The sequence below is a fragment of the Corylus avellana genome, chromosome ca11, assembly GCF_901000735.1.
Source record: "Corylus avellana chromosome ca11, CavTom2PMs-1.0".
NCBI classification, from domain to species: domain Eukaryota; kingdom Viridiplantae; phylum Streptophyta; class Magnoliopsida; order Fagales; family Betulaceae; genus Corylus; species Corylus avellana.
In genome coordinates this window covers 9,851,153-9,877,073 of record NC_081551.1, presented here as the reverse complement: position 1 = coordinate 9,877,073, position 25,921 = coordinate 9,851,153, and the positions used below count along the sequence as shown (strand labels likewise).

Sequence of the window (25,921 nt, the reverse complement as noted above, 5' to 3'; positions counted from 1 at the left end):
AGTTGATTATGAATGAAAATTTGTGAGACATGGATTTGTCTTCCCTTCCCCTAATTTCTTCTGTTTCTTCCCCCTTTTCTAAAGCTTTTCTCCGGGTTTCTTCCCCTCTTTTGGCTTTATTCTCTTCTTTTTCTAAGCTTTATTCTTAAATTGCTTTTGTCCCGCATCAAACCCAGGATTCAAAATGTTGGACTCAAGATTACAAGCTAAAAGACAAAGACAGGACAAACAAACACATGCACGCACAGAGACAGAAAAAAGAAATAAATAAATAAAAACAGTGATGAGTAACAACATATCACTCACGAAAGACTATTACGAAAATGAAGGAGAAAATACACTCACTCCCTTCGAACTGACAACTCATTTGCAGTTAGCCCCAACATACCATTTATGACACTTGACCCTCTTCAGCTATCATTTTCTTGTAGTTTACATTTGACATTACACACGAGACCCATTCTTGCAAATTTTTTTATTTAACATGCCACAATTTTAGGTGTTAAGAATTTCACATTTGAACTCCAAATTATTTAAAAAACAAAAAACAAAACAAAAGAAACCAACAACAACAACTACAACTTTAAAAATAAACTAAAAGAGAGAGATGGTCGAGGGGGTGATCGAACAATGACTCTGCGACCCCCTCGAAAAATGACTCTGGGGGTGGCCCAACCACCCTCGCAGCCACAGGCAAGTTCAGCCACCTGCTCAACCCTTGCTTTTTTACGGTTGCTAGGTAAATTGGACATTTCAAATAAAATATTTACATGCATGTAAATAACCAGTAAGGGAAAACTCATAAACGAACCTGACAGATTTAAGCACGGAACAATCGTTCTATAACGTGCAAGAGCTTCCTCAAAACCATTACAATATCGGTGATCGGGATAAAAACTGAACACATATTTATCATGTGTTGTTGCTGTTAAAAAAAAGAAAACTGACATTATTAGATAACTCGCCATGGCAAAATTCCATTGCATCTTCTACCAAATGTAGAGAATAATAGATACTAACCATCGCCAAACCCAAAACACGGTATCAAATTATCTTCATCGAAAGGAGACAAAGTGCGACCAATAATAGATATTGCTTGCTCATATGGATTAGGTGTGCTACCAATTGCATGAAGGCTTTTCCTCTTGAATGAATACTTGCCTACAATCATTGAATGTGATTTTCATTTACTTAGAAAACCCGCATTATTGATAACTATTTTATCTTTTCAATAAAATAACAAGAAAAAAAGAATCACCTGTCCACTCATTGCTCTTTGTGAAGTCAATACCAAGTATCAAATTTGATGATTCAAGGCCAGCTTCCCTTAATGCAGAGATAACCTGAAAATTTGGGTGCCACTCCTAGTTACTATGCTAGTTCCATTAGGAGAAAAAAAAAAAAACATGTATAATTAATACCACATATATAGAAAACCCACTCCCCAGGACTATCCATTTGAAAAAACACAAGCAAGTGTTAGTTAAAAAGATAATTCCCAAAACTCTCGACTTTTCCTTCTATTTTGTTATATATCTTTTCTGAAGTTGAATGACTGCCACTCAAGATATGTATCATTATTTTTCTTCGAAGATACTCAAATTGCTAACATTAAATTACTAAATATAATTCAACTAGAGAGAGTCTCACAATGTTACGTACAGTATAATAATCTATAGTTTCATGACAGTTTCTGTAGCACCTGATAGACCCGATAAAAAAATGTTGCTACCACGTGAATAATTGAAGCACGTTTACTTTCAAATTGCCACACTTCTAAAACTATCACAACTCTTAAGGTATCACATCTCTCTCCAAAACTGCTACCATGTTTTAAGAGAAGAAAACTGCCACACCTTTCACGTTTCTCTCTAATTACCCAATAAAATTTCAAAACAAACCTTCACTCCCTTGCATATTCATCCTTTTAACCATCTTGCATTCTTTCATTCTCTTAGTGTTAGAATGAACAGAAACTAAGATAGCTTTGAAAGAGAGATAAGTCAGTATTAGAGGGTACTTTCCTTGAGAATGCAAATAGGAGGTCCTATTAAATGTCACTAGAGTGACCCCTCATCTCCTGCACACATCATTCATGACTAGGTGAGATTTTTCTTTCATTGCTCTTCCAAGCTAAGATGGGCTAGGTGAGATTTTTCTATCATTGCTCTTCCAAGCTAAGATGGGCCCAAAAGAAGTCCTCGAAAAATATTCTCAAATGGATTTACCTTAACTAAAGTTATTTAATCACCAAAAATTTCTTATTATTCAAATGTGAAAATTGCAAGAACAATCTTAGCCTTTATCATTGTTAGTAAATTTTCTCTGAATCTTACAATCTTTACCATTTACTTAAACAACAAAAAATTTCCAATAATTAATAGCTGGAGGGAAGCCAAATCCTTCTCACATACCTATAAATTTATAATGCTCATTTTAGAGTTCTTTCTTATAGAATAATGTCTAAGAGCATTCTCAATGAACTCTTTATTTTTTAGCTAAAATTTGACTAAAAGACTCACTTTTTCTAGTTTAAGTAGCAGCTACGCAAAAGTACCAAATAATAAACTACTTAAATTTTACTCTATTATATTTAAATATAATTTTTATTCTATCTTTATTCATTTTTTATTCTCAAAAGCACCCCACAAAGTTACAAACCCATAAAGGTGAGGGAGAGAGAAAGTGTGAGGGAAATATAAAAACATAAAAAATAGAGTAGAGAAAGGATTTTGTTCTCCAAATATGGGGAGAGGTTTGACAAGCCCTAAAATGGAGAGGGGAATAGAGAGCTTGACGGAATTTGCTTTTTGTAGAATTTAACCAAATTTTAGTTAAAAGTGAATTTTAGAGAGCTCATTAAAGATGCTCTAACGTGGGCCATTGTCGTGTGTCTTAGTCAATCCTCACTCTTAACCAAAACCACAGATACCAAGCGAAGGTTCTTGAAACATATAAAATCAATTAACCAAACCAGATCCAAATCCCACCTTACACCTGTCATATTTTCTCAAGACATCTTTACTATCTTGAGCTCCACACTCTGACGCTTCGCTTTCCCATGTGATCACACGTCTTCCTTTCTAAAACACTTTCAACAACTACACTATCACACCTCTTCTACTTCCAGACAACCCTAAATCTTCAACATTTACTTCTTCAAATTTTTCACCTTCATGACCAGTAATTTCACCCGTTAAAACTCTATAAAGAACAACAGCCCAATAATACTAAATGAATCAGCTCCCCCATCAATGAAGTCCATTGTTCCAAGTTTTGCAAGCCATCAATCATATAGTAGTTAGATATCTTTGTTGAACATTCTACCATATAAAGCTTGCTAATTGACTTCAAGACATCCTATCCTTGAAGGATCATCCTAAAGCTCAAACCAATCCTTCTAATACGAATAATTTGCATTCAAAAGTTCCCAGCCAACAAAACCTAATTAAATTGGAAAACACCATCCTCATGGCAAATCATTCCTTTTCATTGGATAACATTGATAACCCTTCCAGCTTGATTCGAAATGACTTTCACATTGACCATTCCACCTATTTAGCCATTAATATAGGCAACTAATAGAACTCAGGAAAGCATGCAGGATGCAGGAGGATTAGCTTATTTAAACCAATTGTTCCTTATATTGACCCTTTTTTTTTTTGGTAAATAAGTTCATTAAAAGAGCGCAAGGGGCGAAACCCAAGTACACATGGAGGATAAAAGAGAAAGCACCCAACAAAGTCAAGAATGAGAAACGAGAGTATAAAAGTCTATAAAGTTAGAGATATTGAGAAAGACATTTGCAGAGATCCATTCAAACAAGGATTTAAGGAAACAAAGTTATAGATCCTCTCTAACTGGAAGCATACATTCTTTTTGAATGATAAATCACATTCTTCGTTTTATGTTATATTCTTACTAAAATGACCTGCATATTGGTCATTCTATATCCCAGCTCTAAAGTTTACTTCCCCAAATGAAATCACTTCCAACCACAAAATGCTCAAACAAGAATAATGCTGCACATACTTCCACTTTCTCACACCCATTTCCACTCTCTTAGGTGGTTTTTAAAATTACCATTGAATTTGGAATGGATGTTTATTAAATTTTAATCCAATGGTTGTTTTAAAAGCCACCTAAAGGGGTGTGCAAATGGGCGAGGGGAAGTGGGAGCGTGTGTAACATTACTCCTCAAACAACCTATCCTCTAAAAAGAATGTTGCGCAACACAATCCTAATTGGTGAAGGAGCGATATTCAATAAACCAACACTATGTCAATTTGATGAGAATATAAGACTGAAAATTGCTCTCCCTCAGCAATGTCATACCTTTTCTGATCAATTTCCTCTATTATTATTGGTTAAAAAAAACGATAAAAAAGAGTAACTCCAACTGCATCAGCAATATGATTTGTAAATGCTAGTAGTTTAGACATATGGACTACATCCCCTCAGACCAGCTGAGTTGCTTTGTACAATTCAAGAGATTATCCCAATATGGTGAACTCGACCTGGGTAACAAACGGGCTAGGTCTAGTAGAACTAACAAGTTTAAGGCTTAGGTTGGTCAGGTTCAAAACATCAAGAAACAGGGAACAAACTGGGTTTGGTTAAACCATTCCAACCTGAAACAAGTTGCATTCTGTTAATCACAAGAGCCAATTAAAAGGACTTCATCTAATTTGCTAATGCGGACTCATTTGATGCTTTTATGGAAATGCTAAAGCTTAGTTTGGCAATAGCCTCTTGACACACACCTACATGTGTCTTAAAGATTTTTTGGGAGAAGGGAGAGAAAATATGGCTGGATAAATAAGAGAAAAAGTGAAGAAATTGAGAGCAGAGAGAGAGAAAACAAAGAGAGGAGAGAAAAAATGGAGAAGTGGGGTAGGATCAGCTAAGAAAGAGGTTATGCTCATGCTGTTTTATACCCAAATTACATATTTGTTTCTTCTTTTTTAGGTGCTTGATTTTGTTAACAAAGAAGACTTTTCAAGATATTCTAGTGAAATACTTATGCTGTAAAACCCTCAGAGCTTGTTTATTATTATTATTTATTAGCAATAGAGAGAGAGAAGAAGGAAATAAGGACCAATACATTCCAAAATATTTTCTCATCTAAATGGATACTCAATATTGATGATCCTAATGAGTTGAACATCTACGTTTCAGATGATTGAGCAGCTTTCAGAATGATCCTTGTCAACTTATTCGAAATAGATGATGCAATCTTATGATGCCCCATGCCATTCAATTACTAAAGAAACACCTTATATGTTTATTTATAATTAAAAAAGAAAAGCATTCTGCCAATAATGAACTTACATCAACCAACCATTAACATTTAATGTCTCCACAAATCCTATCAACAAGTCAAAGAAACAGTGAAAACCTGATCCAAGGAGGTAAAATGATCAGCTATGCATGTACTTTGCTGCTTATGTCGATGGTGAGTATCTGTTGAACTTCCTGCATAAGAAGGTGGATGAATCCGCATATCATCATGGGAATCATCAGCTATGGATGTAGTTTGATGCATGTGCTGATAGTAAGTATCTTCTGAACTTCCTGCATAAGAAGGCGGATGACTCCGCAAATCATCATGGGAATCATCTGAACTTCCTGCATAAGAAGGAGGATGACCCCGCAAATCATCATGGGAATCATCATATGTCGATTCCCCATTTCCCATAACTGGATAACACCTACACATGCCAAGAAAAAATATACTTCAATACAGCGCATGAATCAGTCGGCTTACTTCTGAATAACATATCTGCTTTTAAAACGTCTAGAGTTAAATACATCAGGAAATAAATTAAAAATACTTTAGAACAAAGAACATAACAAAACAAAGTGCAGCAGGTAACACATTTCAATAAGTTATGCAATGTCTGCAGTAAAACCTTTCCTCGTGAGCTATATATAATTATAAGTATGGCCTCAAAGATAACAGCGCCGCACGCTTTTCTAAACTCTACTACTCCTGATCCATATTTAGATTCCTAGCTGATATTGGGAGCTCCTCAAAATTATGCATAAAAGTAACCTCGATGGCAGTAGGAGTTAGTAAAATGGCCACAACAAAATTAATTGCTAATCTCATCTGGACTCCCTAATTCCTATTGCAATAAGGTGAGACTTACCTAGACGCCATACATAAATCGATATTGTGGCCCAAATCAGGAACACATGAACCAAACCAAAAAGAACCGAACCTGCACTACTCAGGTTATATAAACTTGGCACAATTTAGAACCCGAGAGAGACATGGATAATTTATACTCAGAAAAATGAACCTTTAAGATCTTGGGTGCATTTGGGATTGCGATTTTGCAAGAATAATCTGCGTTTTTCAAATATATCACAAAACGTAAGGCATTTGGCATTGCGATTTAAAAACCAATTAATTTAAAATAGAAAAAAAAATCTGTGATTTTTATAAGTAGGCTAGGGGGTGTTTATTTGAAAAAACGCGAATTTAAACCAAAATCACGATTTCGCATAACAAATATTTGATAAAAAAATACTTTTAAACATGTTTTACCAAACGCTTTTGTCATTTTAAAAAGTAGCAATTTCAAAAACACAATTTTTAAAATCGCATTTATTGAAACCGCAATCCCAAACCCTTAATCAGCCTGCATAACATCTAACTTGGTTCATATTCATTACTTCAACAAAATTAGATTCTAAATCAGAATACTTCTACTATCATACAAGCGCATACCCTAAAAAAAAAAAATAAAGGTCAACACTCAGAGGTTCTATCTTTTTGACCGAGTTTTTCCTGAATAATACGGAGCATCATGGTGATAGAATTTGCCCAGCATGCACATATTCCATTAAATTCTTGCTTTATACCATTATCGATGTCCGATTTTCTCTACACATTTAACTCACAACTGAAATCACCAAACTGAAACATGATATCAAAAGTTTGTCGATTTCCCAGAAAATAAATATATACACTAACCGATAACATCAATATCAAGATGTCCACAATATCTAGAGGGCACAAATGCTAGAAACAGTTCAAATTTATCGAGTTCTCATTGCAACCCAATGTAATCAGACTACGAATGCTAAGAAAGAAAAAACTGGAATTCCAGAGCAAAAAAATGTTAAAGAAAATCAGAGAGAGCGCCTTACCCGTAAGAATTTAGAGAGAAAGAGCAAGAACAAAAGAGATTCAAAGCGATTCTACAACTTTGTAGACATACATAGCTTTACTTCTTCTTTTCCAAAGGTGACTTTTGAGTGAGTCGACGTTTTTTGGTCTTTGAAGAAGAAACGCCCGCTTGCTTTGCTTCCTAATCAGAGTTGTCTTTTTATTTGAATGATTGGGTTGGCTTTCCAACAGTCATCTGGCGTGCAAACGTTGAATTCAACGTGGACAGCTAAAACATTTAATAAAAAATAAAAAATAAAGAAGAAAAAAAAACATGGACAGCTAAAGAATCTGGTACGACCAACCACATGGGCTGCGATCACACGTGCACGCAATAGTAACTTTGCGGATATGCATTCCGCCAATAAAATATTATAGGAGCATGCACTTCTTAAAATCAGCTCGCTCAGCAATTGCAATCTGCCCGATACAAGTGGGACAATCGATTCTTCTATAAGTTGTATTCACGATCTTCTATTTGCTGTTGCGGATACTTGAGTGGACCACGACCAGAATATGCAAGAATATTTTTATTGAGCTTTTTAAATTTGATTTTTTAATAATAATAAAAAAAAAACTCACAAAAAATCATTTAATAAACTTTCTACTCATAATTATTATATGTTATCAGGGTTGTCTGGGCTTAAGCCGCCAAGTGAAAAAATACGAATGAGGGAAGTCCTCCCCCATTCCTTGTCCATGTCCCTCTTCTTCTTCCTACTAAGTGTCTTCTCTATAGTATGTGCCAGTTTCTATTTTGATTGTTTTGTTTTAGATCTAGTTTTTAAATCTAAATCTAAATCTAGTTCTTCATGCTTAAATCTACTTGTCCCAACTAGCTTCCCCGCTTTCCATTGCTTCTGTACTGATCAACTAATGGAGTCTCGCGTGTCAAAGCGTGTTTCTCATGTGCCAAGTTGTGTCTTCCCGAAATGTCTACAATGATGTGCTCATCTGCTGCTGCTTCTGGTTGGATTTTGTTGTTTTTAGTTTTTTGCTTTGATTTATTTTTTGTTCTTTTTGTCCTCATTTATGGGTTGAGGACATGAGTTAACTCTTGCCCTTTGAGTTGAGGATGATTAGATCAGTGTGGGGGGATTACCTCTCACAGTCGAAAAATAAGTTTTGAAAATTTGGATCACTCATGTCTTAGATCTAGTCTGCTCGGAGTAGATCTATTTCATAACTGAAGTTGTATATGGATTAGTGGAAGCTGATGTCACAGATAGGATTTGATTGAAAGAATTTTCTGATTATATTTATCACTTTGTAATTTCATAGCATTTGGCTATGTTTTATTAAAACTTTATGTTCTGTGATGTAAGAGCCTTTATGCTCTTGATCTTTTATCAATGAATTCTAAAACATTCCCGTTCAAAAAACAAGCTCTCTACTCTATTTCAAATTTAACTTTGATCAACAAGGCTCTCCAAATACGAAGTGTCAAAAAGTGAAAGTTATTTAGTTTTTTAAGCTTATATATTCATTTTCCTTTTCATAGCCGAAAAATAAGTTTTGAAAATTTGGGCCACCCATATCTTAGATCTAGTTTGCTCGGAACAGATATGTTTCATAACTGAAGTTGTACATGAATTAGTGGAAGCTGATGTCATAGATATGATTTGATTGTAAGAATTTTCTGATTATATCTATGACTTTGTAATTTCATGACATTTTACTGTGTTTTATTAGAACTTTATGTTCTGTGATGAAAGAGCTTTATATTCTTGATCTTTTATCAATGAAATCTAAAACATTCCAGTTCAAAAAACAAGCTCTCTACTCTATTTCAACTTTAACTTTGATCAACAAGACTCTCCAAATACCAAGTGTCAAAAAGTGAAAGTTATTTAGTTTTTTCCTTCTCTCTCTCATCTACCAAGAACAAAAAAACGAATTAAAAAATAAGAAAATAATAATATTTAACTAAACTAGAGGAAGATATAATGAGTTTGATATTTAGTTCATTTTAAACGTGGCTCTCCAAATTAAAAATAAATAAATAGTTTTTTTCTTCAAATTTATCTTTTTATTTAAATAGCTCAATAGGAATGCTCTAAGAAGGGATGTGCTGATTGTAGAACATTTAGATGTAGACTGCTTTTGGTTTTGAGATATTGCCAACATACTAGAATTGTATTTGGGGTACAAGTACAAGGAGCTTCCTAATTTGCACTACAAATATGACAATGTGTGCAGTGAAAACATACATGGACTTTCTAAAGACCAACACATCATCAACATGCTCAAAGAATTGGCTAATGGTAAGAGAAACAAATTGTGCATATTTATAGACCATGAAATAGTTGAATAAGTTGTGATTGAAGTGTTGTCTCCAGAATTGCTTCTTTCTCAGTCACCTAATGAGGTTGTGGAAATTAATGATTACGATGTAAGAAATACTAAACTGGCTTTTGGGGATGAAGAGCAAGTTCACAATGAAATGTTGCCTCAACAACAGCCTGCACAAGGACAGCAACCTCCACAAGAGCGTGTAGAAATCTGTATCTATAATCTAAGATCTTTTGGAAGTCTCCTATTAGGGTGGAAATCCTATAGAGGACAAAGTAACAGAAGTCACAGAGAATTGTAGAATGTAATGTACGTATTAATTTGACTTCTACTCTATTTATAAAGTCTTAATATAACTCTTGGTGAATAATTATATATTATCACTTATCATAACCTCCATGGAAGTTATTTACCTTCTATAGGAATAAAGTATATATGGAGATGACCACACTAGTTATAGTGCGATCATCTTTAAATCATCATCTCCCACAACATTATAACACCTAGTAAGTAACTTAGTTGAACATTACCACTTTGGTACCATTGATTTTTTTCATATGTCAACTCTCATCTGTAGAGACTACAGATTGGCGTCAAATTATGACATTTCTTAGTGTATATATGATTTTGTCATCTTATCTAACCGCACCTTTTACCATATACTTTCTTATTGATTGTATATTAGGGTCATTTCATTTTGCTATCTACCATAAAAATAAAATAACAGACTCCAAACACACCTAGAGGGGGGGGGAGGTGAATAGGTGTTTATTACAAAATATGCGGAATTAAAAATATGAAGCAATAAGCAATCAATCACCAAAATATGTAAAGCAGTAAATCATGCAGATACAAATATTTTAGTGATGGAGAGGAAACCTTTTAGAAATCGTTCTAAAAGTATAACCTCTCCGAGGTAGCCAAACTCAGGAAATCACTATAAGAAAATTATCCAGAGATTACAGACAAGGGGCACTTACAACCTTTTGCAAGTTCTTGGCTCTATAAGATCGACAAGCCTCAAACTCCTCTCCTAGCTCACAATCTCCTTCAAGTGATTCCCCTTTACTGGACCCTCCCGATAGATTTCTCAAACGTTGATTGCACAATACAATTGATCAACAAATAAAAACACTCTAAGAGAGAAAAGCTTTCTAGTTCACATACATAAACACACTCTTAGCACACAAGCACTTTAGGATATGACCAAGTATTTTTATGCTTCTACCCTCCTGAAATCCTTGGTACAAAGGAGCAGTATGAGTGCTCTATATATAAGCACAAATGAGAATGCCCTTCAACTGAGTTAGGTGAGTTTTTTGATTAGCCGTTTGGACGCCAATACTGGGCATTCGGACTGCCATGTCTTCACATGCTGAAGTGACAACAGGTGGACAACTTTATCAAGATTCCTGGAAGAATTTAATGTGCGATGCTGACTACCAAACCAATTGCCGTTCGGACAGCCTTGATTGTCGTTCGGACAGTGATGACTTAGTGGCCACCTACTTTTGTGTTTCATTGAAGCATTAAACTTGTCTGCCATGACCAACTGTCCATTGACCAAATACCATTTGGACAGTCCTTCCTAGCGTCCCACCTACTACGGTTCGAACAGGGCTTCGAACACGGCTAGGTTAAATGTGGTGCTAACATGTGGCAACCCTAACTTCAGTGGTTGTTGTGCCAAATACCCACCTAAATTAATAGGCGAATATTCGGTGTGTTTTACTCGCAAGTGCACGAGATCAAAATGATAATATAGGGTGCAAGTACGAGATCATTCCCACGAGGATTAGTAATTTTATTTAGGATTGATTTTTCAAATTTAAATAACAAATTGTCACGATTTTGAAATATTGAAAATAAATAAATAATGAAAGGGTTAGGGATTGGACATCCACCACTAATCAGACTAAATAAGATAACAATATGCCAATGTCACAATTATACCGATATATTTAAGGCTTGTCAACTGATGAGTAGCAAATATTGCATATTTGAGGCCCTTAATGTACATTTGTAAATCTGTAACAGTGTCATAATCTAATATTTTGTGTTAGTTCTTTGTTTTTAGTGTTTTGTAGGTTGTTAAGGGAAAACTGCTCATTTAAAGTGAAAAATACGAAGTTTGGAAGAAAGCTGGAAAAAGCGTCATCAAAGTAGGATCGAGCGCACCATCCTGCACTCGATCCCAGCTGGGTTGCGCTCGAACGCACCCATGCCCACCAACAAGCCGCAAGTGCCCAAGTGCTGTGCCGCAGGAGATGTTACATGCCCGAGTGTGATCGAGTGCCCTGGCCATGCACTCGAGGGCACTCATTTGCCAGATATGCCCTAGCGCCATTTTTAGGGTTTTAAACCCTTGAAACCCCTATACAAAGGCTACTAAGCCTCAAGAAAAGAGGAGACACCAGTTCGAATTTCTACAGTTTTTCTCCCTTTTAGATTAGTTTTTTTGGGTTTAGGTTTTATTTTCAATAATCATGTGGAGCTAAATTCTCAACTAAGGTTGAGGATGAAGCCTTACCAATGACGAACAACTCACTTTTTTGTAAGTCAACATTATTATAATTTTATGGGCTTTTAAGGTTTCAATGGTTTTACTTTAATTCAATTATTGAGATTACTCTTGGATATCTATTGTGATTTACGGATACATATGATGATTTAAGAGAGTTTCATTTAATTGTTTTGCTTGGATCTTTATTTATCAAAATAAAATTGGATATCTTTTGTGATTTGTCTTACGGATACAATTGATGATTTGGTTTAATCCGGATCTCTATTGTGATTTGTGTAATGGATGGATACATTAGACGATTTAACTAAAGGGAAACTTCAGTTTATCACTGTTTTGCAGTTTTGCCGAACCTTCATCCACACATCAACGCAAATACGCTCGAGCGCACTCGTGGTCAAGGCAGCAGTGATCCAATTGAGCGCACCTGTGCTCAACAACTTCACGCATAAGCTCGAGCGCATCAGCGCTCAAGGCAGCAGCAACATACAGATCAGCGCTCCTGCGCTAGATCGTATCCATGCTCCACTCAAGCGCACTCACGCAGTAGACAACACCAGTAGAGGATCCTGTGCCCTTGCACTTGACCTTTTCCCGCACACGCTCAAGCTCACACACGCAGTAGGCAGCACCATTGACGGATCAGCGCGCCTGCGGTCGATTCCACCTAGCTTGTGCTCGAGTGCATATCCGCAGACTGCACCAAGACGGATCAATAGCTAAATTCTTGGCAAAATTTAATTTTGGTCCGTTTTGTGAGTTTGTGAGTTTTAGTTTTTAATTTTTGGTATTTTTGTTTAGTTTTATGCTTCTGTGTTAGTTTTCATTTTTTATTTTATATTACTTATTTTTGTTCTTTTTTTTAAAAAAAAATGGTTCTTGTTTCATATGGGATAATTGCATGCTAAAGAGTGAGGGTGAAGGATGAATTTTATGTTTGAGGATTTTAATAATTTTCTGTACAACATGCTTTTCATAGTTGTAGGATGCCAACTCCTACCAACTACCCTCACAATCTTTACCCACATGGACCATGTTCATACTGCTCCAATCCGTATCATAGTTCTAGTAATTGTCCATCCTGGGGGCAATTTTCCAATTTTTCATATGAGCAGATGAACACCAATGTCTCCAGCCCGGGGAATCAAATTTCGATTTTTACACCCCGGACTGGAGCAACCATTCTGATTTCTCGTGGCAAGCTCATGATACGAGAAATTATGTTCCCTAATCTCATGAACTGCACCATCCTGAATGTCCGCAGTTCGAAAATCCATCTTTCATTCCTTCATCCTGCAACTATCAGATGCCATTGTGGCAAACACTGAAGCAATTGGAAAGTTGAAAGGACAGATCGGTCATCTAGTTGCTGAATATAATAAAAAAGAGAAAGAAGAGCTTCAAAGTCAGCTGATGGCTAGAGGGTACTATATGGTTGATGAGGATGATTCCAGTTTGATGAGCAAATTGAACCCCCGCGAACCCCAAATCTGTCCAATGACAAGAAAGTGAGTACTGAAGTTCATTCCTTCATCCCAATCCCTCTTGAGACACAACATGAACTCCAAGCTTCAGTTCCTCAATGTCTCAAAGAGCCATCTTATGCTAAACTTCTTAAGGATCTATGCACACAAGGTCAGAAATCTAGGAACCATGTTCCTAAGAAGATACTCCAAAGCAAGCAAGTGGGCTACCTAAGATGGAGAAACATCCTCCTAGAATGCTACAGAGTTTTAAAGAAGAAAGGATGGAAGGGATTTGTTGAACATCCAAATGATCGGGGAAAGCACTGTAAAATTTCTTTTCCATTTTAGTTTCCACACATTTTCTTTCTTTCCTTTTTCATTTTATTTCTTGTTAGTTTATTTTTGTTTCTAACAACAATTAATCGTTTGATGTTTGTTCTTGTGAGACAATATTGCTGTTAGTTTTTCACAGGTGTTTTGGTGTTTAAGTTTGGAGGATGCCCTGGCCTTTTTCACACTCTGTTGTTTCCTTACCTTTGGTAATGTATTTCTCCACTACACATTGAGAACAATGTATAATTCAAGTTTGGGAGTGTGGAATGACACTCTGTCTCTTTTCGTTTATCTATTTGTCTTTTTGTTCTTAAAAAAGCAAAAAAAAAAATTGCTATGTTGTTGTTAAGCATGAGTTAGCTGTAACTGTGGTTCGATTTTCATTGCCTTGTTTAACATTTTGAAGACACCATCATGTCATTAGGAATCTATCTGAGTCGTTTTACTCATTTTTTGGCTAGAGATACTTCAAATGTTTTGAGTTGATCACCACAAGCACATTAGTATAGAGTCTATGAGGTATAAAATTTGAACTGAATCATGTGTATCTTGAGATTTGTTGATGAATAACCTTGGCTTGGAAAAAAAAATCATTTTGAGTTTCTCATTGAGTAACCGGACCTCTTGCCTTATTAAGGATTGAGTGGTCTCGTAAAAAGGTGTGAAATTCAAGTTGGTTGATTGTATGGCTAGTTTGGCTTCGTAGCCTTTTTGACTTGAGTTATTAAACCCTTAGGGATGTTTCTACATCTAATGCCCTAAAACCATTTGGTTTCGGTGTCATTGGCCTAACACTCAGTACATGGGTCAATTAGAAAGTTTAAGGAAGCTAAGCATTGCACAGCCTACACACACACACACACACACACACACACACACACACACACACACACACAAAAATGCATATCTTGCCTTAGTTGTTTCATTTGATATGGATTCCAACAAACTTTGAGTTATTTATCTTAAGAGTAAATTGAAGCCTCATGACTGTATGCTAATTTCATTTTGCACCTATCTGAGCATATGTTGTCTCAACTGTCCATTTATGAATTCTTTGATTATGGATTCCTTAATGATTGTGATGATAGTGTTTGTCCTGTTGAGTTTACTTACGAACCATGGTTTGTGTGAAACTTTATTCTTTTCAATGACATAGCACTGACAATATTTGTGGGTATCATTCTTGTTAAACCCTCACGAGACTTCACTCGTCCACTAGGGGTTTAAAAGGCTTGTTGCATATGCTAAACGCAATTGTCTCTCCCACGAAAAATGACTTATTTTCTTGCTTTCATTTTATTTTTAGTTTTGTTTTGCTAAGTTTGGGGGTATGAGTGCCAAATAATGCATATTTGAGCCTCTTAATTTACATTTGTAAATCCTTTAGCAGTGTCGTAATCTGATATTTGTGTTAGTTCTTTATTTTTAGTGTTTTGTAGGTTGTTAAGGGAAAACCTTCGCCTTTAAAGTGAAAAACACGTAGTTTGGAAGAAAGCTGGAAAAAGTACCATCAAAGTAGAATCGAGTGCACCCTCCTGCGCTCGAGCGCATGTGCGTTCGATCCCAACTGGGTTACGCTCGAGCACACCCACGCCCACCAGCAAGCAGCAAGTGCCCAAATCCTGCGCTGCAGGAGAAGTTACATGCCTGAGTGCGATCGAGCACACTGGCCATGCGCTCGACCACACTCGTCTGCCAGATATGCCCTAGCATCGTTTTTAAGATTTTAAACCCTAGAAACCTTTATACAAAGGCTGCTAAGCCTTAAGAAAAGGCTGGGGGTGGGAGACCAAGTCTGAATTTCTATAGTTTTTCTCCCTTTTAGTTTAGTTTTTTTAGGTTTAGGTTTTCTTTTCAATAATCATGTGGAGTTAAATTCTCAACTAAGGTTGAGGATGAAGCTTCACCATTGAAGAACAACACACTTTTTTGTAAGTCAATATTATTCTGATTTTATGGATTTTTAAGGTTTCAATTGTTTTACTTTAATTCAATTATTGAGATTACTCTTGCATATCTATTGTGATTTATGGATACATGTGATGATTTAGAAGAGTTTCATTTAATTGTTTTGCTTGGATCTTTATTTATCAAAATAAAATTGGATATCTTTTGTGATTTGTCTTACGGATACAATTGATGATTTGGTTTAATCCAGATATCTTTTGTGATTGGTTTAATGGATGGATACATTAGATGATTTAATTAATTTGTAAAGCATAGTAAGACATACATAGGATTTCAGTTCTGAGAACTTCAGACAATATTGATCAAGATGAAATGTTCTGTTATGATTTGATGAGTGTGGATTCGACAACCTTAGTACTTTCTTGGTTGATTATTTCTTTATTTTATTTATTTTATGTTTGTTTATTTTCAAAATCAAAAATCTTTTTGGAACTAGGTTAGGATTTAATTAGTTTATATATAATTTGTTTTTCAAAAACACAATTCCCTGTGGAATCGACCTCGTACTTACAGAAGCTATATTGCAAACGACTCATGCACTTGCGAGTACTTTTAAAACTCACAACAAGTTTTTGTCAACCAAAGGGCATCGTATCTACTCCTTAAACTATAGACCTCTCTAAGCAACGAATTAGGCATGGTATCTACTTTAATTCTTTTCTTCCCCAAAGAATTTAGCATGATATCTACTAAGTTGTTCTTTAGGAAAGCATAAATCTATGGAAATCGACAAACACATGAAGCCTAGGGCATGGTATCTACTCCTAGTTCCCCATGTTGACTATCCCAAGAACCCATGATGAGATTCTTTTGTCACTTTGTTAGAACTTGGTCATTCAAATTGACTTAAATAACACATCCAAACACATTCATATGATGAATTCAATTAACCAGAAAATAACTAATTTAAAAATACCAAAATATGATTGTAACAAATGGGCCAATATTGAAATTCTGAAAAGACATGATTAGGGCTTCAATCTAGCCCCTAACAATAGTATTTAGCTAGACATAATAAAATAAACTAAAAAGAAAAGAAAAGAAGAAACTGGAAATGACTTCTGGAAGTAGCTCCAAATTCTCCTCTCTGGAATTGTGTATCAAATTGTGAGGCGTAAAGTTCTATTTATAGGCTTAGGAGAAACCTAGAAGCCCTAGTAAACCTAGTTAAATCGAAGGTCTAACTTCTTAGTCCAATTAGGATTAGGAAAACCTAATTTGGGGTGAAAAAGGAGTCTAGCCGCATCTGGGCGCCCCACATGGGCTCGATCCCAAGGGGTTGTGCTTGATCGCACTTCTGCGATTGATCCCACTAATGTTGCGCTCGAGCGCATGTGCGCTCAAGCCTGATTCTTGTGCGCACATGCGTAGCTGCTTGTGCACGCAATCCTTGGTCTGGCGCTCGAGTGCAGAAGAGCCTAGGTCTTATGTGATTGAGCGCAGATGCGCTCGATTCTAGTAGCTTATGCTCGATCCCAAAGCTTGCAGACTTTTCCCAAATTTCCCTTTATACTTGTAACTTTCCAGAATTGCTTCATTTTCTTCAAGAACCTAGAAAAACACAGAAAATACAAAAAGGAAGTAAAACAGTACATAATAATAAAATTAAAAGATTAACAAATGTATAATAAGGGGCTTAAATATGTATATTTTAGCACTTTTTAGTGGTCCATTCTGAGTACTTAGCAAATTCAACATCACCTTCACCGTTCGGACGGCCATTAAATGCTTAGCGAATGAAGCTCTCGGGCTTTAGTACTGGAATGACTGAAACTGCACTTCCGAACGCCCTTGCTTCCCATTCGGACAGTCCTAGAGGTGTGTTTGAACACTTCAATCTACACTTTTGGGCACCGAATTTAGCCCATAAAAATAGTATTATACCAAACGAACGACATCAATTCTCTGTGGTTGGGAATATAGTTCACACCCATTCCAATTTACAATTTCAGCCGTATACAAAACTATGTATTGACCTGCACTGATCTTTTAATCAAGTACTTCCTTAAAAAAAAAAAAAAAAAAAAAATTATGGTTTTCCTTGATACACCTTATCAGTGTCTTTTACACTTTTAAAGCATGGATATTATACGTAAACAAAGAATCTTTGGAAATAGTAGCTTACTCAATGTTGCTAACCATTCTTTCATTTATAGAAGAGTTTTGTTGCTTTACAATTGAAGATAAAGATAACATGTAACTAAATTACAAACTAATACAAAATTCAAATAGTACATTTAAATAATACAGATCAAATGATATCTTTCTTATCAATAGTAGAGGATAACTTATCCAAGTGATAATCATCATCTGACATTTGAACTGAAGATGTCTTATCTGTTATACCAAGAAGTTCTCTTGCAGATAGAGATCTACCAGAGGAAGGAGAAATTGATGTATTACCTACTGACTTGGAATCAAGCGTATCAGACAATATCTTAACATCCCCCTTCAAGCATTTGGAGAGTTCACAAACCAGAAGTTTGTGGCATAGAAGAAGAAATTGGGATGAAGTAAGTCCTTTGGTAAAAAGATCAGCAAGTTGAGTAGCAGTGGAGATGAACCAAATCTGAATGTCTTTGCTTACAACCTTCTCTCTAGTGAAGTGATAATCTACTTCAATATGCTTGGTTTTAGCATGGTATACCTGGTTAGAAGCAAGTGAAATTACCCCAAGATTATCACACCAAAGAGTTGGTGGAGATGAAAGAGTGACATGTAAATCACAAAAGAGCATATAATGGGTATTTAGTTGAATAATAAACATGATAATCGGGAAATGTTTTGGGACATTGAATGCTAGCATTGGAACGGGTGACCATAGGATAAGAAACAATTAATTCATTTGGAGCAGGTGGTGAATAGTCAAGCATAGTAGGCAAATTAATAGAGGAATTAATAATAGGTGTGGATGCAGTGGGGTTGGACAACTCAATAGGAGAGAGAATTTCATGAGATAATGTAGGTGTAGTGGTAGGTGCAGGAGATGAAAGTAATTTGGCATATGTTTGAAAAGCACATGAAATGGTTATTAATCATTCAACACAACTGTGGGAAACCGGTTGATGAGATAAATAGTTGTGTTAAATGCTTTAAACCAATAGGTATTAGACAGATGAGATTGTGCCAAAAGAGCCAAACTAGTTTCTACTAAGTGTCTATGTTTTCTCTCAACAATTCCATTTTGCTGAGAGGTGTATGGACAAGAAATGCGATGCATAATACCATTAGTCTCCAAGAATTTTTTAAATTGATAGGAGGTAAATTCCTCTCCACCATTAGATTGAAAGTTCTTAATCTTGGTAGAAAATTGGTTTTTGGCAAAACCCTTGAATTTAATAAAAGCAATATACGCATCAGATTTTGAATGTAAAGGAAATATCCATGAAAATCTTGAAAAATCATCTATAAATATGATGTAAAATTTACAACCACATACATATGACACTAGAGAACACCATAAATAAGAATGGATAAGTTCTAAAGGAAACATAGAAATTCTAGTAGAACCATGAAATGACAGACGCTTGCTCTTGGCTTGTTGACATGAAATACAAACAAAACTTTTATTAATATTTCCTTTGACAAGAAGACTAAATTGAGTAGATAATAACAGAAGAACACGAGATGCAGGATGCCCTAAGCGTGCATGCGAAACAGAAGCATCAATTGAAACTCCTAGAATGGCAACAAAAGCTCGAGCTTTATTGTTGGATGTAGGAAGACGAATGGGATACAAACCATTCCTACTTGGCCCTTGCAAAAGCGTCTGTCTTGTGAGATTGTCCTTCACAACAAAATAGGTAGATGTAAGTTTAAACCAGCAATTGTTGTCTTTACAAAATTTTTGTATAGACAAGAGATTAGCTGCCGTTGTTGGACAATAAAGAACATGCTTTAAATTAATGTGAAAAGAATAATGAGAAATCACATATGAGCCTATATGATAGATTGACAAACCAAAACAATTTCCTACTGCAACTTCATCACCACCCTGGTATGGTTCACTGATTTGTAGATTATTCATATCATCAATTATATGATTATTAGCTGCACTATCAGCCACCCAGGTTTGATCACCATCAGAAGACGTCTTTGATGCCATTGTTGCCAATTAAGATGGAGGATGACGTCCTTGATATGAAAAGTCCATTCGGTGGAAGCAATCCAATGCTTGATGTCCATTTTTGCCATAAATATGACATGGAGGTTTGGACAGAAAATTGGATGAACTTGCAAGGTTGGAGCGTTGTTGTGGACCCTATTTCTGATGTGGTCGAAAAGACTGCATTTGGGATATATTTGGTTTGGAGGAATTCGGAGAGTTGTTCCTTCGGATGTTGGGATTCTTGGATTTCTGAGAGTATAGTGCAAAGTTGCCGACTTCAGGCTCATTCTATTGACAATGAATATTCACCATCATTTTAAAATTCAGTTCTATTTGAAACTCATCAAATGTAAGTACCTTGTCACGAGTTACAAAAGAATAAGATGTGAAAACTGACTGAAATGCAAAATTTAATCCACTAATAACAAATGAGATTAAATCATCCTCATCAACTGGCTTCCCTACTGCTGCCAATTGATCAGACCAAGTTTTTGCAAGTTGCAAAAATTCTGAACAAGTCTTGGTCCCCTGGTTAAGTGACTGCAATTGTCTCTTAAGGTTTGTCACGTGAGAACATTAATGAGATACAAAACCCTGGGCAAGATGATTCCAGACTTGTCAAGGAGTGCAAAGTTCATAGATAGAGGACAAGACACTCATAGATAAGGTTGATTTCAACAAGCTCAACACAAACTAATCCTTCTTCTACTAGAGATTAAATTTTGGATTAATAGAAGAAGAAAGTTGGCCTTTAGCATTTGGAAGGTGTTTGGGTGGACAAAGTTTAGACTCATCCACAATTCCCAGCAAATCATTGCTGCGAAGTACTGGTAGGAATTGAAAGGTCTATGCAAGAAAATTGAAGCTATCTTCTAGCTTCATGGAGATACATTGAGTGACATTAAGGATGGTGAAAGTTGTGGAGGATGCAGAAGGAGCCATGGAAGGATCAAAGATTGATGTTAGCCTTATAGGCTCTGATACCATGTATGTAAACAAAGAATCTTTGGAAATGGCAACTTAGTCAATGTTGCTGCCCATTCTTTCATTTATAGAAGAGTTCCGTAGCTTTACAATTGAAGATAAAGATAACATGTAACTAAATTACAAACTAATACAAAATTCAAATAGTACGTTTAAATAATACAGATAAAATGATATCTATCTTATCAATGGAGATGTTTGAATAGCAGAGGATGACTTATCCAAGTGATAATCATCATTTGACATTTGAATTGAAGATGTTATACCAAGAAGTCCTCTTGCAGATATAGATCTACTGGACGAAGGATAAACTGATGTATCAACTACTGACTTGGAATCAAGTATATCAGACAATATCCTAACATATATTACTCATATTTAACATATGCCTCTTGGTGAAATTTACATTTATGTGAGCTATAATATCCATATCTCGTTAGTGTCTTTTGTCTTTGACTTGATCAACTGTGTCTCCTATTAAACAAAAGTGCACAGTATCATTCATTCAGGCATCCCCTAATCCTTCCATCTGTGCATTAACCCATGTAGCTATCACCTAGGTATTTATTAATCTCATTGTCACTACAGGCTCTTTGAATTTATCCAAAGGCAACCTTTGCTTATAGGATCAGCTACCATCACTATTGAGGGAATGAATTCAACTTTTATTTCCCCTCTCTCCACTATATCTTAAATATAGTGATAATTTACATTAATATATTTGCCCTTGGAGCTCTGTACTCCACTTTTAATTAAAGAGAAGACTTGTTATAACAAAACATATTGACTGGTTTATTGGTTATACCTAAATTTAAATTGTCTACAAAACATTTAATCCACACTACATTACTTACTGTTGTGCTACACGATATATATATATATATATATATATATATATATATATATTCAACTTTTATAGTGATCTTGCAACACAATTTTGTTTCTTACTTATCCAAGAGACAGCTGTTCGACCAAACAAGAACACATATCCACTAGTTGATTTTCTATCATCACCATCTATTACAAAATCAGCATCTATGTATCCTACAATTTCTAAATCACTTATTCCAAAACATAAGCCCATGTTTTTAGTACCTTGCAAATATCTAAATATTCGTTTCACTGCTTGCCACCTTCCTGAGATTAGATTGATATCTACTCACCTATCTTATTACATGACAAAAATCAGGTCTTGTGCTTGTCATTGTATACATGAGACTACCTACTGTTTGGGCATAGAGGACCGATTCCATTTCTTTAATCTCTATCTCATTTTGAGGACACATTATTTTGCTTAAGTGTTAACCTTTTGAAATAGGTGTACTTAGGGGTTTGCATTTATCCATATTAAACTTATTAAGTATCTTTTTTCAGATATTTTTCTTGATCCAAATATAATAATTTCAAATTTCTGTTTCTAGAACTTCTTATTCCCAAGACATAGGTAGTAGCGCCCATATCTTTCATTTCAAATTTGGATGACAAGAAGTGTTTTGTTTCATTTATCATATTTGGACAATTACTAGTTAGCAATATATCGTCTACATATAATGGTAATTATTAAGTGCCAAAATATTCATATTTTAGCCCTTTAACTTATGTGTGTTACTTAAGTGTTGTTAATTTGTGCTATTTTAGTTATTTTATGTGTTTTCCATGCTTTTGTAGGCTTTAGGAAGATAAGAAAGTAAATTTGGAAGATTTGGGCTTAAAGAGAGAAATTGGGAAAAATTGGAGTCCTTGACAGTGTGATTGAGCGCAGGGAACCTACGATCGAGCGCACTACCAAAGAAGACAAGCAGCGATACAACACCTGTGATCAAGCGTCGTACACATAGGATCGATCGCAGTCCTGCGATCGAGCGCACACGGGTTGTGATCGAGCACACCCGTGCGCTGGTCACCCATCAGCTGCGGCCAGACTCCCTTTCTTCCATATTAAGGTTTTACAAGTCCCACTTGTAATAGGACTAAACTCTACAAATTTTCTAAGTTTACAAGTGTGTCAAGAACTTCTAAAACCCTATAAATAGACCTCTAAACCCTGAGAATAAGGAGGATGGAATAGAGACAACCTTGGGGAGAGAAATTTAGAGGCTACTTCTAGGAGCGGTTTTCGGTTCTTTCTTTCCCTTTTCTTTTTCTTTTATTTTAATTATGTATAACTAACTCTTAAGGAGTGCTAGATTTAAGCCCTAATTGTGTTTATTTAATATTTCAATATTGGCGCCTTTGTAATAATCATATTGTGTTGCTTAACTTGATTAATTCCTATTTTCTTGAATTCCTCATATGTGTGTGATTGGCCATTATATGCATGTAGTATGGATTAGTTAATTAAATCAATTTGGATGACCGAGTCCTGGGTTTAATAAGAGTAATAAAAGAAATCCACACCAGATTCTTGGGTTAATCAACATGGAAAACCGGGAGTATACACTCATGCCCTAAGTTCCGTGTGTTTGTCGATTTCCATAGATTTTTGCTTTCTTCAAGAACAACTTAGTATACATCCATGCTAAATCTTTAAAGAAAGAAAAGAGTCAGAGTATACACCCATGCCTAACTCGTTGCTTAGGAAAATCAATAGCTTAAGGAGTATACATCAATGCCCTTAGGTTGGCAAATATTAGGTATTCATAATATGATTGGATCATTGGCATGTTGTTATATTATTTGAGCATGATTAGTGGTGAATATCAAAGCCTTACCTTTACCTTTATCTTTATCTTTATTTTTATTTTTATTTCTTTTCCTTAGTATTAATATCAATTTCATGACAATATTTTAATTAATTATAAATAAAATCAACAATCCTTGTGGGATCGATCTTGTACTTGCTGCACTATACTATCATTTGATTTTGTGCACTTGCGAGTAAAACGTTCTAAATATTATCTATTAATTTAGGTAGTATTTGGCACAACAGTAATATTGTTAATTTATCATTCTCATTGCATATGTAAACATAGCGATCTAGTTGACTTACCTCAAAACCAATTTCTAGCATTGCTTGGTGAAACTTTAAATACCATTGCCTTGATGATTGCTTAAGTCCATGTAGTGATTTTTTTAATTTGTAGACTTTTTTTTTCATGTTCTTCAATTTGGAATCCTTTGGGTTGTAGCATGTGTATCTCTTATTTTAATTCCCCGTTAAGAAAAGCTGCCATAACATCTACTTGACGTAATTCCAAATCCATTTTTGCTACAATGGACATGATTATCCTCATCGAGGCGAATTTTGCCCTAGGCGAATATGTGTCAACAAAGTCTACACCGAATTGTTGAGTAAGAACTTATTTGGGATTGCAATAAAAAATAGAGCATTTGGATATAGAGCTTTTGTCAAAAGTGTTTCTACTGAAAAACTATTTACATGTTTGGTAACTGCATGTCTAAAGTGCTTTTTTGATGTTAGTAATGTTTGGTAACAAAACTAAAAAAAATGCTTTTAGTTGCAAAAATAACAATAAAGGACATGCAATGTTTTTTTTTTTAAAAAATAAAAATGATTAATGTTAACTTTATATATATATATATATATATATATATATATATATATATATATATATATATATTATTTTGTAATTATTTATGTAACAAAACGTCAACATTTTTTTTTTTCTTTTGTACTTATATGTAATAAAAAGTGATGTCCATCATTTTCTTTCTTTATTTTTTGTGTACTTATTAACGCACTTACATCATTAAAATAAGAATATATAATTTGTCAAAAGTAGCATCACAACACTTCAAAGTATTTAACACATAAAAAAGAACAACATTTGCAGGGATCCTTACAACATTTTAAATAGTTTATAACAAAACAACAATAAAAAAATAAAAATAAAAATAAAAACATCAACGGGTCATAAGTAGATTAGCAAAATGATCACACTCAATGTTCATAGAATTTTCATTAGATGTCTCTGATTGTTGTATGCTTGACTCATCTTGTAATTCGTCATCCTTATATTTTCAGTAAGTAGTAAATCCTCATCATCATCATATGCTTAGAACTTAGCATCTTTTATTGCATGCTTCCTAATGAAGTTATGAAGAGCCATAGACGCCACCACGATTTTCACTTGTTTATCGTGGCATACTATGCAATATCTTCTGCTTATTTTTCCAAACTCCAAATGTTATTTCAATAGTGCATCTAAGTGATGAATGTGCATGATTAAAGATTTCTTGCATATCCCTTGGTTGGCTGATGTGGTATTTTTGTGTCCAAAAATATCAATAATAAAAATAACCACTCGCAATAGGACGAGTCTTTGTAGGATACGGCTATAGAGAGGGTGTCGAACCTCAAGGACTGCAGGGGTTTTATTATCAAAATTTGAAAGATTAAAATTAACTTAATTAAAAAGATGTTTGATTTGATTTTCTTTAAAACTAAAGTGCATGAAAATAAAAGAGATATAAAATAAGAGAGAGAATGTAGGGTATTGACTTCACCTCTATCCGCACAAGAATGGCTAATCATAATTAATCCCAGAAATTCATTCTATACATGTTATAAATAAACAAGAAACTACCTTATTAAAGAATAATCATAATCTATCTTCGGTTGGCACGGATCGTCCACCTAACCACTAAGATGCGGTACGACCCGTCTTCCCTAGGTATAAATTATCAAATTCTATAACAGGATACATATAATCAATGAATAAGTATAACCCATCTTCGGTTGGCACAGACTGTCTACCTAAATTACACTAAACTAGGGTGTAGTACAATCTGTCTTTCTTTCCTAGGCATGGCCTATCAAATCCTATTGATCATATGTCAATTAAACCCATTGTATAACCATCATTCTCATAATCACAGAAAACAAGAATGATTTGATTTCAATAAAAGTAAAATACTTTCTAAGACAAGAGAAGAATTTTACAAATATTGATATTGGAATTTAAGAACAATTGCATTTAATAATTAAGAACATAAATCAATTATAGCAATCCTCATAGTTATACAATCAACATGCATAAATTGAAAATCTAGAAATTAAATATAATCAAACCATTGTGCTTGGATAGGGTTACATCAACACCCCACGAATG

At 34.9% G+C, this 25,921-nt stretch overlaps 1 protein-coding gene across 1 annotated transcript; it reads right to left on the bottom strand.

Annotated features, from left to right (window-relative positions):
* Window positions 1–53: 53 nt before the first annotated feature.
* Window positions 54–7,372, bottom strand: LOC132166418 (E3 ubiquitin-protein ligase RGLG3-like). Its single transcript, XM_059577220.1, has 5 exons — window positions 7,159–7,372; window positions 5,399–5,711; window positions 1,259–1,343; window positions 1,021–1,161; window positions 54–925 (listed from the first exon to the last, which is right to left on the bottom strand). The coding sequence occupies exons 2-5, from the start codon at window positions 5,696–5,698 to the stop codon at window positions 576–578; spliced, it is 876 nt and encodes a 291-aa protein (XP_059433203.1). The 5' UTR covers window positions 5,699–5,711; window positions 7,159–7,372; the 3' UTR covers window positions 54–575.
* Between the last annotated feature and the right edge of the window lie 18,549 nt (window positions 7,373–25,921).

Excerpts from the sequence above, each read along its gene's own strand:
- LOC132166418 (XM_059577220.1), bottom strand. The coding sequence starts at position 5,698 with ATGGGAAATGGGGAATCGACATATGATGATTCCCATGATGATTTGCGG. Across the intron at positions 1,344-5,398 it reads ATTTTACCTCCTTGGATCAG|GTTATCTCTGCATTAAGGGA; the intron begins GTTTTCACTGTT and ends CCAAATTTTCAG. Across the intron at positions 926-1,020 it reads GTGTTTTGGGTTTGGCGATG|CAACAACACATGATAAATAT; the intron begins GTTAGTATCTAT and ends TTTTTTTAACAG.